The sequence below is a fragment of the Salvelinus alpinus genome, chromosome 28 (assembly GCF_045679555.1).
Source record: "Salvelinus alpinus chromosome 28, SLU_Salpinus.1, whole genome shotgun sequence".
Lineage (NCBI taxonomy): Eukaryota > Metazoa > Chordata > Actinopteri > Salmoniformes > Salmonidae > Salvelinus > Salvelinus alpinus.
The window spans coordinates 36,674,514-36,688,120 of NC_092113.1; the positions used below are offsets into that span (position 1 = coordinate 36,674,514).

Here is a 13,607-nt window from a genome sequence, read left to right on the forward strand (position 1 = left end):
TGTAACTGAGGAGAGAGGGAGCGATGGGAGTAAGCTGTAGTCTGAGGGTGGGGAGGGGGGGTCCTGAGGAGTATATTGTAGCCTTGGGGTGGTCCTGAAGAGTATACTGTAGTCTGGGGGGCTTCTGGGGAGTATACTGTAGTCTGAGGGGAGGGGGGGGCTCCTGGGGAGTATACTGTAGTCGGAGGTCCTGAGGAGTTTACTGTTATCGGAGGGGGGGTGGTTCCTTAGGAGTGTACTGTAGTCTGATGGAGGGGAGGGGGTTCCTTAGGAGTATACTGTGAGGGGAGGGGGGGGGGCTTTCTGAGGAGTGTACTGTAGTCGGAGGAGGTGGGGCCCTGAGTATACTGTACTCTGGGGGTGATTCTGAGGAGTATATTGTAGTCTGTGGGGGATTCTGAGGAGTATACTGTAGTCTGGGGGGGATTCTGAAGAGTATACTGTAGTCTGGGGGGGATTCTGAAGAGTATACTGTAGTCTGGGGGGGATTCTGAGGAGTATACTGTAGTCTGGGGGGGATTCTGAGGAGTATACTGTACTCTGGGGGTGATTCTGAGGAGTATACTGTAGTCTGGGGGGGATTCTGAGGAGTATACTGTAGTCTGGGGGTGATTCTGAGGAGTGTACTGTAGTCTGGGGGGGATTCTGAAGAGTATACTGTAGTCTGGGGGGGATTCTGAGGAGTATACTGTAGTCTGGGGGGGATTCTGAGGAGTATACTGTAGTCTGGGGGGGATTCTGAGGAGTATACTGTAGTCTGGGGGGGATTCTGAGGAGTATACTGTAGTCTGGGGGGGATTCTGAAGAGTATACTGTAATCTGGGGGGGTCCTGAGGAGTATACTGTAGTCTGGGGGTGGGGTACCTGAGGAATTGACTAGTCTGAGGATAGGTGGGGTTTTGAGGAGTATACTGTAGTCTGAGGAGGGTTCTGGGGAGTATACCTAAGGAATAGACTAGTCTGAGGGATTGGGGGGGGTCCTGGAGTATACTGTAGTCTGAGGGATGGGGGGGTCCTGGAGTATACTGTAGTCTGAGGGATGGGGTGTTCCTGAGGAGTATACTGTAGTCTGAGAGGTAGTGTACAGTAGTCTGATGGAGGGGAGGGGGTTCCTTAGGAGTATACTGTAGTTGGAGGAGGTGGTGTCCTGAGGAGTATATTGTAGCCTGGGGGGGATTCTGAGGAGTATACTGTAGTCTGGGGGGGGGGGGGGGTCCTGAGGAGTATACTGTAGTCTGCGGAGGGGGGTGACAGTCTTAGGCTGGAACAGCTGCATGTGCTCTGAGTAACTGTTTAACTTGACATTTTCCCAGCATCTCTTCCTGCTTGTCTCCCATATGGTCTATTCCTGTACATGGAGGCAGGCAGGCCCCTCTGCCCCCAGGGGAAATCTACATTTCCTGTCCAGGGGGGATTCCCGGGCTGTGTTCAGTAATGGCCTCAGATCTGAATTCAAGGGTCAATTGAAGGAATTTTATATGGTAATAAGCTCACCACAGCTGTGAGGAGTCACAGTTTAACTTTATTCCCACAAAATCAACTTTAATTATCATTTTTGAATGTGACACTATCCAATCTCCCACCTCTATAACAGCCAATGATTTGGGATTCACACACACAAACACACACACACACACACACAAACAAAAAGTTCAACTCTTAATAGTGATGTTTTGCCTTTGAAGTTTCCTATTTAACACATTCCATCGCCTGTTCTTTCCTATTTCCTCTTGTGTTTTCCATGACTACAACCTTTTGACGCTATGTTTTATGTCCGGCCTTTGTGTCTGGGGGCATAGAATTGTCCAAAGTAACCAACTGACGACAAGCCTACATTTGAGGATTGATTGATACATTACGTGGCCAAAAGTATTTGGACACCTGCTCATCGAACATCTCATTCCAAAATGATGGGCATTAATATGGAGTTGGATTCCCCTTTACTGCTATAACAGCCTCCATTCTTCTGGGAAGGCTTTCCACCAGATGTTTGAACGTAGCTGATTAACTGATTCTTAGTCATTAAATGGATAGTTCACCCAAATGACACATTGAAATATTGTTTTCCTTACTTTGTAAGCAGTTTATGGAGAAGGTATCACAGCAATCCATGCTTTGGTTGTGTTTACATGGCCGACTGTTTCAAATGCTAACTTTTTAGCATTTGTGGCCCACATCCAATGCCAGTCGATGGTACCTATATTAGCAATTTCACGCTTAATGTCTAAATCATCCATAATGAACTTCTTTGAGTTACACGGTCCATTTTTAGAGACTTTAGGATGATTTGGACATGACATGCATAAACTATTCCTTTAAATATAACCAGCTTTCACATAGCCTTTTACTAGGAGCAACCTTCCTAAAGTGAAGATGTTGGTAAGGCCCAAATATTGTACTTGAATATACAGCACATTTTGTTTGTGATTAGCTTATTACTTTGGTCTTGTGGTCTGTGATATGGACCATGTTTTTGTTCTTCCTGTTTAGGGATCATGCCCACACTTGGTGCAAATCTGTCCTTGCCCATAGAGATAGATAGATGGCTCTAGTGCCCAAAAGCCTGTTTTAGCATGGGCAGCGCCATTGAGGATTTTTTACAATTTTGAAGTCATCAGCTTAGTGGGACTTCCTATGGGTTAAGGAAGAATCACATAATTCTATCCAGATCACAAGGAGGGATCTGCCAATAAATTATACTCATGAGATAATGTTTCATAACTGCAGGTTGCAGTCTCCAACCTTTATAACTGTTCAAACAACACACTCTAGGTGGTAATATGCACTCTTTCAGTTTGTTTACCAACTCATAGAAGTAGTAGAAGAAGAAAATTGTCTACATCAAAATGGAGATGGCCTCAATTGGTTCTGCCCTCACAGACGCCATAATGGGGCAGATACAATGATGTGATGTTTATCTAAGTCTATGGGTTTACCATATACAGAAAATAGTGTTCTATTTGAATTGATGCTTAAATGTATGTTTGGAAATAGAAAGCCACCAACAAGTGGTAGGTAATGGGAGGGGACCCTTAACAAAATAATCACTTTTCTAGCTTTGAGAATGTGGCTCATTTATTTACATCAATGCATAAAGACAAAGGAAGTAAAACACAGTTAATATTAATAAATCATATACATTGTAGTGAAATTCCCAGAGTTCTGTACCTCTGACATCATCACAATAAAAGTATGGTATATTTCTATCACAAAAAGCACATGTTCAGCCTAATAAAAGGACTATATTAAGTTCCAAATAAAATAACAGGGTAGACGTTTTCTTCTTAAATCAGCCATAAATCCCCTTGTGACAGAGGGAATGGGAGCTTGATGTGTGCAACAGAGAGTGGCAATTGAATGCAAGATTCACCCCCCAAAAATGACATTTCTAGCGTGTCTATCTATGGGTAACAGGATTGATGTGTTATGCTCGACCCGCTCCGTTTTCCACCACAAAACACCAGAAAATGGCCAAAAAAAGTACAACCAGTTCACCTGCTTATACACTATGATTTCGCTATTAGATGTTCAGTGTTTCTTTTGAAAAAATATTTATTTAGTTTCATATTAATACGATAGTTCGGTGCATGTAACAGGGTTGACCTTAAAATGAGGGACAGACGTAAATGAATCACTAATCACAATAAATAAATAATCTTCCAAAATGACTTTGTCAAAGCAACAAAATAACGAGGGCTTTACAATGAAGGTGAAACTTGGAGACATTTAGGAATTAAGTTGGTTAAAATCTTACTAGAAGTGACAGGGTTGACTGGGTGAAATGGCAAAATGCAGCATTACAGGTGAAAGCTATGATCCTAATGTGTTGCACCCGATGTCACAGGAAGGCCAAAAATATAATCAAGCACAGCAACCACTCGAGCCATTGCCTGTTCACCTCGCGATCATCCAGAAGGCGAGGTCAATACGGGTGCATCAAAGCTGCACCTCGCGATCATCCAGAAGGCAAGGTCAATACGGGTGCATCAAAGCTGCACCTCGCGATCATCCAGAAGGCGAGGTCAATATGGGTGCATCAAAGCTGCACCTCGCGATCATCCAGAAGGCGAGGTCAATATGGGTGCATCCAAGCTGCACCTCGCGATCATCCAGAAGGCGAGGTCAATATGGGTGCATCAAAGCTGCACCTCGCGATCATCCAGAAGGCGAGGTCAATATGGGTGCATCAAAGCTGCACCTCGCGATCATCCAGAAGGCGAGGTCAATATGGGTGCATCAAAGCTGCACCTCACGATCATCCAGAAGGCGAGGTCAATATGGGTGCATCAAAGCTGCACCTCGCGATCATCCAGAAGGCGAGGTCAATATGGGTGCATCAAAGCTGCATCTCGCGATCATCCAGAAGGCGAGGTCAATATGGGTGCATCAAAGCTGCACCTCGCGATCATCCAGAAGGCGAGATCAATATGGGTGCATCAAAGCTGGAACTGAAAAACAGCTTCTATCTCAAGGCCATCAGACTGTTAAATAGCCATCACTAGCACAGAGAGGCTGCTGCCTATAGACATACAGTTGCAAGAAAAAGTTTGTGAACCCTTTGGAATTACCTGGATTTCTGCATTGATTACTCATAAAATGTGGTCTGATCTTCATCTAAGTCACAATAATAGACAAACACAATCTGACTAAACTAAAGACACACAAACAGTTGTACTTTTCAAATTTTTATTGAAGACATTGAGTAATCATTCACAGTGCAGGCTGGAAAAAGTAAGTGAACCCTTGAATTTAGTAACTTGTAGATCCTCCTTTAGCAGCAACCAACCTCCACCAAATGTTTCCTGTAGCTGCTTAGAAGACTTGCACAACGTCGAGGAGGAATTTTGAACCATTCCTCCCTACCAATCTGTATCAGTTCATCAGTATTTCTGGGTTGTCTTGATTGCACAGCCCTCTTCAGGTCATGCCACAGCATCTCAATTGGGTTAAGGTCAGGACTCTGACTTGGCCATTCCAAAACACAAATCTTCTTCCTTTTCAGCCATTCTTTAGTTGATTTACTTGTGTGCTTTAAGTCATTGTCTTGTTGCATCACCCTTAAGCTTGAGGTCATGCCCTGACATTCTCCTGTAAAATGTATTGATACACTTTTGAATGTATTGTTCCCTCAATGATTGCAAGGTGTCCAGGCCCTGAGGCAGCAAAGCAGCCGCAAACCATGATGCTCCCTCCTCCATGCTTCACAGTTGGGATGAGGTTTTGGTGTTGGTGTGCAATGCCCTTTTTTCCTCCATAAAGCGTTGTGCATTTTTCCCAAAAAGTTCAACTTTTGTCTCATCTGTCCACAGCAACATTTTCCCAGAAGCTTTGTGGAACATCCAGGTGGTCTTTGGCAAACTTGAGACATACCGCAATGTTGTTTTTTTAGACAGCAGTGGTTTCCTTCATGGTGTCCATCCATGAACACCATTGTTGTTCAGTGTTTTTCTGATAGTGGACACCTGAACACAGACTTTCGTTGTTTGTGGAGTTTTATGGAGGTGTTTTGCTGTTACCCTTGGGTTCTTTCTCACCTCTTTCAGGATTACGCATTGTGCTCTTGGAGTGATCTTCGCAGGACGCCCACTCCTAAGGAGAGTAGCAACAGTCCTGAATCTTCTCCATTTGTAGACAATTTGTCTCACCGTGGATTGATGAACACCAAGGTCTTTAGCAATGCTTTTGTAACCTTTTCCAGCTTTGTGCATCTCTATAATGCGTCTTCTAAGGTCCTGTGAAAGTTGTTGGGATTGAGGCCTGGTTCACACTAACCAATCTTTCTGGAGAAGAACAGATGTGTCAGTAACCAGGCTTTGTGTGCCTTTATTTAAAGGGCAGGGCACCTGTGCAATCCACACCTCCAATCTCATCTCCTTAATTGAAACACATGACTCCAAATAGCTTTTGTAGAAGTCGTTAACACAGAGGTTCACAAACTTTTTCCAGCCTGCACTGTGAATGATTACTCAATGTCTTCAATAAAAATGTGAAAAGTACATCTGTTTGTGTGTTATTAGTTTAGCCAGATTGTGTTTGTCTATTATTGTGACTTAGATGAAGATCAGACCACATTTTATGTGTAATCAATGCAGAAATCCAGGTAATTCCAAAGGGTTCACAAACTTTCTTGCAACTGTAGACTTAACTGGTCACTTTAACAACTGGAACACTAGTCACTTTAATAATGTTTACATATCTTGCATTACTCAGATGAACTTGTGGGTACCATAAAGGGTATACACGAGTTCATCTGACTCCTGGGAAGTAGATAATGGGCCTCATTGCCAAAATCCCAATGTATCCCTTTAAAAGGCAAACTCTTGATGTGTCTCCAAAACCCCCTCTCACTCCACTCCCCTTTCCTCTCTCTCGCCTCCTCTTACCCCCTCCCCCTCCCCTACCCCAACTCTCTTTCCCTAATCCCCCCACCCCAACTCTCTTGTCCTAACCCCCTCCTCCCACCCCTCCAGTTGTCCCACCCCATTTGTGTGTTTACAGCTGAACCTCCCTGCTTTAACCACAGTAAAATGAACTCCTGTTAATCAACTTAGTCCTTAGATCCTGTGTGGAGCAGACTGATCACAGGGAGAATGTTTGGATAAAGCATGAGGATCTAGAGCTGGGCTTCCAGACACGTAGTACTGGTTATCAAAGTATACCAAAGTTAACAGAGGTCGTTGGAGCCAGAATACTGCATTCATTTCATAATCAGATCAGTTACAGTGACACATATGAGTTGTTCCACTAAAAGAGCGCATCTTGTGTACCTTTGATATTTTAAGTAGAATATTGAATTTTAAAAGCCTGCTTGCTAAATTAAATGAAGTGCCAACACACTCTGAACAGGAGAAACAAACAACAACAAGAAGACAGGAGAAACAAACAACAACAACAAGACAGGAGAAACGAACAACAGCAAAAAGACAGGAGAAACAACAACAAAATGACAGGAGAAACAAACAAAAAAAGACAGGAGAAACAAACAACAACAACAAGACAGGAGAAACAAACAACAACAAAAAGACAGGAGAAACAAACAACAACAAGACAGGAGAAACAAACAACAACAAAAAGACAGAAGAAACAAACAACAACAAGACAGGAGAAACGAACAACAGCAAAAAGACAGGAGAAACAACAACAAAATGACAGGAGAAACAAACAAAAAAAGACAGGAGAAACAAACAACAACAAAAAGACAGGAGAAACAAACAACAACAAAAAGACAGGAGAAACAAACAACAAAAAGACAGGAGAATCAAACAACAGCAAAAAGACAGGAGAAACAAACAACAACAATAAGACAGGAGAAAAAAACAACAACAAAATGACAGGAGAAACAAAAAACAACAAAAAGACAGGAGAAACAAACAACAAAATGACAGGAAAAACAAACAACAACAACAAGACAGGAGAAACAAACAACAACAAAAAGACAGGAGAAACAACAACAACAAGACAGGAGAAACAAACAACAACAAAAAGACAGAAGAAACAAACAACCACAAAAAGACAGGAGAAACAAACAACAACAAAACGACAGGAGAAACAAACAACAACAACAAGACAGGAGAAACAAAGAAAGAATAAGACTAATGTTGCTCTCTGACTCTAGGATCTGGACGACTGACACGCCTCTTCTGGGGGCAGTAGCAAAGTGTCAAAGCAGGTTTTAGTAAGTTAACTTTGTCTAGCCCCTGAGGTGTAGACAAAATGTTAGATGTTTAGCTTATAGATGACTATAAGCTAAACAGCACTTCTGACCACTTCAAGTCTGCCGGCAGTATTTGGAACTTATGTTGCAAGTTTGTAACTAGTCTAGGGAGAGGAGACTGCTTCCATGCTAAGAGGTCTGTGGTTCCATGCTAAGAGGTCTGTGGCTCCATGCTAAGAGGTATGTGGTTCCATGCTAAGAGGTCTGTGGTTCCATGCTAAGAGGTCTGTGGTTCCATGCTAAGAGGTATGTGGTTCCATGCTAAGAGGTATGTGGTTCCATGCTAAGAGGCCTGTGGTTCCATGCTAAGAGGTCTGTGGTTCCATGCTAAGAGGTCTGTGGTTCCATGCTAAGAGGCCTGTGGTTCCATGCTAAGAGGTCTGTGGTTCCATGCTAATAGGCATGTGGTTCCATGCTAAGAGGTCTGTGGTTCCATGCTAAGATGTCTGTGGTTCCATGCTAAGAGGTCTGTGGTTCCATGCTAAGAGGTCTGTGGTTCCATGCTAAGAGGTCTGTGGTTCCATGATAAGAGGTCTGTGGTTCCATGCTAAGAGGTCTGTGGTTCCATGCTAAGAGGTCTGTGGTTCCATGCTAAGAGGCCTGTGGTTCCATGCTAAGAGGTCTGTGGTTCCATGCTAAGAGGTCTGTGGTTCCATGCTAAGAGGTCTGTGGTTCCATGATAAGAGGTCTGTGGTTCCATGCTAAGAGGTCTGTGGTTCCATGCTAAGAGGTCTGTGGTTCCATGCTAAGAGGCCTGTGGTTCCATGCTAAGAGGTCTGTGGTTCCATGCTAAGAGGTCTGTGGTTCCATGCTAAGAGGCCTGTGGTTCCATGCTAAGAGGTCTGTGGTTCCATGCTAAGAGGTCTGTGGTTCCATGCTAAGAGGTCTGTGGTTCCATGCTAAGAGGTCTGTGGTTCCATGCTAAGAGGTCTGTGGTTCCATGCTAAGAGGTATGTGGTTCCATGCTAAGAGGTCTGTAGTTTTAGAACATCCAAACTGCAACAGTTGTGGTTGTGTTGGTTTTGATGAACCCATTTCAGACAATACAGACAATGTCTAGCAAGATTACTGTGTATGTGTGAGCAGGAAACGGAGTGTTTCAGATTGAGAGAGAGAGGGAGGAACCGAGAAGGTTTCAGAGTGAGAGAGAGAGGGAGGAACAGTGAGGGTTTTAGAGTGAGAGAGGGAGGGAGGGAGGGAGGGAGTAACAGAGAGGGTTTTAGAGTGAGAGAGAGAGGGAGTATGGAGTTTTTCCTAGCCACCGTGCTTCTACACCTGCATTGCTTGAGGTTTGGTGTTTTAGGCTGGGTTTCTATACAGCACTTTGTGACATCAGCTGATGTAAGAAGGGCTTTATAAATACATTTGATTGATTGATTGAAATTTGATTGAGTAACAGAGAGTGTTTCAGAGTGAGAGAAGGAGAAACAGAGAGTGTTTCAGAGTGAGAGGGGGAGGGAGGAACAGTGAGGGTTTTAGAGTGCGAGAGGGAGGGAGAAACAGAGAGGTATTGATATTGCTATGAGAGAAGACAGAGGGAGAGAGACCATATATGTAAAGTATGTCCATATGTGAGTATTTGAGAGACGGTGGATGCATGTGTCTGTGTGAGACAGAGAGAGGAGTGAGAGAAGGTATATCCTCTGGCCCTTGGAGAGTGAGTGTGAGGCTGAATGGGAGCCAGGAAAAGGGGAAGGGCCTCGCGTCAGCCAACAAAAACAGCTGCCTGAGAGTACGCAGGAAAACAGTGTCTGGTAGAGTATAGGGAGAGGGGGACAGTGAGAGAGGACAGGAGAGAGAGAGAGCGCCAGGGTTCACATCTCTATATGGGTTGCGTCCTGACTGCGGAGCCTTGCTGTGGGGAGGAAGCAGAGCCTGTGCCCTTGGTGAGAGGGTCACTGACGCGCCGTGGTCCAGAGAGGTCCAACAACGGCAGGATGAGGCTGACTAAGGTGAGTCTCTGGGTGGGCTTATCTATGGGGCCACAGCTGGTCCAATACAATAGAGCTGGGTTTTAGGACCCTTTCACATCCTGCTTTATATTTGCATATTTTCATAAAGGAATGTGTATGTGTTTGGTCTGTGTATATGAGTGTGCTTGTTACTTTGAGTTGTGTCTGGTGTCTGTGCCCATGTTTGGGTACAGGTTTTGAATTACAGTGGGGGTTGGGGGGGGGCTCCCCCATAACAAATCAGGGCCCCCTTATCAGAATAGAAATGGTCAAAGATATGGACGTTGGGCACCCCCAAGAGTCCATGTATAATTGGAACGCTGATTGGTTACATTGGTGTTATTGTAAATCCCCATGGTTACAACACATACTATCCAGCGTGGGAATGCTTAGCCCCCTGGATCTTTCAGTTGATGACACAGTCGATGACGTGACACGCAACCATTGGTTGATGAATGCAGCTTTTGAGCAGGGGACTGCGTCCAAGGTACTTGTTCTACTGGTCATTGTGTTTCAGCCTCACAGGTCATGTGGTACGAGTCATGATGCGTCACTACTCTGTTATGCTGGCTGTTATCTACAGTACATCCGGTGAGTGGGCTGGCTGTGTTGTTATCATAGAGAAGCTCCATTTAATGGCTAATAGAATTAAATGACTTGGCAGGCAAAAGAAAACACAATTTGCTGTAGCCGAATGTACAACAGGGATCATAGCCAGAGGGGTCATTTCTGCTTGGCAATTGAATCTATCTTGATATGATACTCACTCTCTTTCAAAGCCTATTTTGATCTCCGGAGAACATTGTGATATTTGCTTATGACCCCTTCATCCTAAACCAGAGCTGGGCAGCTCTCCCTCTCTAGAGTTGTGAAGATTAGAGTAGAATAACACTGCAGTCCTATAGCATAGATGGGCAGCTCTCCCTCTCTAGAGTTGTGAAGATTAGAGTAGAATAACACTGCAGTCCTATAGCATAGATGGGCAGCTCTCCCTCTCTAGAGTTGTGAAGATTAGAGTAGAATAACACTGCAGTCCTATAGCATAGATGGGCAGCTCTCCCTCTCTAGAGTTGTGAAGATTAGAGTAGAATAACACTACAGTCCTATAGCATAGATGGGCAGCTCTCCCTCTCTAGAGTTGTGAAGATTAGAGTAGAACAACACTGCAGTCCTATAGCATAGATGGGCAACTCTCCCTCTCTAGAGTTGTGAAGATTAGAGTAGAATAACACTGCAGTCCTATAGCATAGATGGGCAACTCTCCCTCTCTAGAGTTGTGAAGATTAGAATAGAACAACACTGCAGTCCTATAGCATAGATGGGCAACTCTCCCTCTCTAGAGTTGTGAAGATTAGAGTAGAATAACACTGCAGTCCTATAGCATAGATGGGCAACTCTCCCTCTCTAGAGTTGTGAAGATTAGAGTAGAACAACACTGCAGTCCTATAGCATAGATGGGCAACTCTCCCTCTCTAGAGTTGTGAAGAATAGAGTAGAACAACACTGCAGTCCTATAGCATAGATGGGCAACTCTCCCTCTCTAGAGTTGTGAAGATTAGAGTAGAACAACACTGCAGACCTATAGCATAGATGTGCAACTCTCCCTCTCTAGAGTTGTGAAGATTAGAGTAGAATAACACTGCAGTCCTATAGCATAGATGGGCAACTCTCCCTCTCTAGAGTTGTGAAGATTAGAGTAGAACAACACTGCAGTCCTATAGCATAGATGGGCAACTCTCCCTCTCTAGAGTTGTGAAGATTAGAGTAGAATAACACTGCAGTCCTATAGCATAGATGACCAGATATCCCTCTGGTTGTACTTGTTACTTTTGGTTTACAGATGTTACACACAGCGGTTCTTCAGGCTCAGATTACTCATCCATTCAATGGTCACAAGAAAATTGTTAAGAATTCCTTGAAGACCAACGATGCTTTAACCAGTACTGCGTCATGGCAACCATATTCCACAGGCATTTTCTAAATACCCAACACAGGAAAGAGCATTGGCGGGTCAAGGGTAAAAATAGCCTGTATGACCAGATACTCTTACACAGACACAAATACACGTAAACACAACGATCCGCTAACACACACAACCACAAACTCAATCACATGGAGACAAACACTGACAACCCACACCATCCTGTGATCTGTGGTCAAACTCCAGGAAGCTTTGACTAGACTGGATTGGTTTGGAACTATAATCTGTCCAAAACTTTGACCAGTATTTGAGGAATGTGTGTATGGTGTAGAATATAAGATGAAAGTAGAGACCTTTCCTTTCTCTAAATCCTGCCACCCCAATAAATCCCTGATCCACCAATAAAAAAACAAACAGAATCTCCCCAAAATAATATTTTATTTTCTTCTCAAATAATTTCTTGACGTCTATCCAAAAGAGTGTTTTGAAAGAGTGGGACATGTTCTGGGAATGAGCTGGAACTTGGCAGGAAAGGTAGTCAGGGCACGTAAAGTAAGTAGGATATGATTCAGCATTTTATTAATCTCTCCTGTAGGATAAATGTAAATATTCCCAAAATATATACAACCCTACAGAGGACCTCTCAGACAAGCTCTATTTTCTCACGTGCTTTTGTAATTATCGTCTCTTTCTCCTTCTCTCACTCTCTTCCCCCTCTCATTCTGTCTGTCTTTCTCTCTTTCTCTGCCTCGCTCTCTCTCTCTCTGTCTGTACAGCTGTAACTTATCAACCTTTGGCTTAGTGCTGTCTAACACAATCATTCCTCAAGCATTACAGCTCTCCTCTCCCCCACCTCATTTCCTCTTCGCCAATGTTCCCACTCACTAAACCTTTCTCATTTACCTCTATGTTGCTCCATGCCTTTCCCCTGTTCCCCCAAGTGCTATGCTCTGTGAACTTAAGCCAACAAAAAGTTGATGTCTATCTTATTTTAAAGGTATCATTTTATCTGTTCCATGTTGGTGAGGATCAGTCTGGCTCACTGGGACTCTGTTTCTCAGTATCTCTGCACAGTTAAAGATGTAATGGTGGGAGGCAGTTCTGCCTGATCTGCTATTATACAGGCTTAGCTGACCTCCTATTGAGGTTCAAAGCTGTTGGCCCCCCCCCTCTCGTATTTTCCTCTGTCCTTGTATCTTTCTTTGTAAATAAATATACATGTCCATCCTCATGTCTATGTGTATTGGAGGATGTGACAAGTATATTTGTGCTACGGCCAATTCAACAGCTGTAATCAAATCCCTCCTCCCTCCTCCCTCCTCCCTCCTCCCTCCTCCCTCCCCCAACCCCCCAACCCTACCCCCCACTCTTCAAGCTTAAGTCCCAGATTCCCAGCATCCTGTCAGCTGGAGGAGGTACCCCTATATTTTGTTAAACTCTCTTGTGGCCTGCCTGCTTCTCCCCTCTCTCACCCTGTCTCCCCTTCTCCCCCTCTACCCTCCACGGTCCAACAGAAAAAAAGTTACAGACAAATAAACGTCCCCGGTCCCTCCGTTTTAATACAAGAGGAAATTCCATGGCGCTTAGGCATTTTTTAAAGACTGGACTGGATGTGTTGTTCTGGGATTCCTACGAGTTACACTCAAATTGTGCATGCAGTCACAAGAGTCATGTTTCTGTTAGAATGTGTTCACTCTCCTTTTGACACATAGTCAGAAATAATGTTCTTATGAATAGTTCTGCATGTATGGCATGGTTATGGAAATGGAACAGATACATGAGTTGGCAAGTAGCACAGATTATTGGTATTTATCACTATTCTCTTGAGCATTATGGCAATAAATAGTTTAATCTTGGCTTCTGATTGGCTGGGTAGAAATATCGACATATTGCTTCCACCTACCCAATCCTCTCAGATCGACAGACATGGCTGGGGAATAGGGGTCAGGAGTCATTTTGGAACTCACGATACCACCTCTGGATTGTGTGAAAATGTGTTACGCCACAACACTGACGCACT

At 43.9% G+C, this 13,607-nt stretch overlaps 1 protein-coding gene across 2 annotated transcripts in view; it reads left to right on the forward strand.

Annotated features, from left to right (window-relative positions):
• Window positions 1-9,208: 9,208 nt before the first annotated feature.
• LOC139557787 (tensin-2-like) overlaps window positions 9,209-13,607 on the forward strand; it is a 69,983-nt gene continuing 65,584 nt past the window's right edge. Inside the window, exon 1 of one of the 2 annotated variants that reach the window (XM_071372970.1) lies at window positions 9,209-9,666. In XM_071372970.1, the coding sequence (XP_071229071.1) occupies window positions 9,541-9,666 (126 nt within the window). In that variant the 5' untranslated portion in view covers window positions 9,209-9,540. The remainder of the gene's footprint in view (window positions 9,667-13,607) is intronic. The other variant, XM_071372969.1, reaches the window with a different exon arrangement.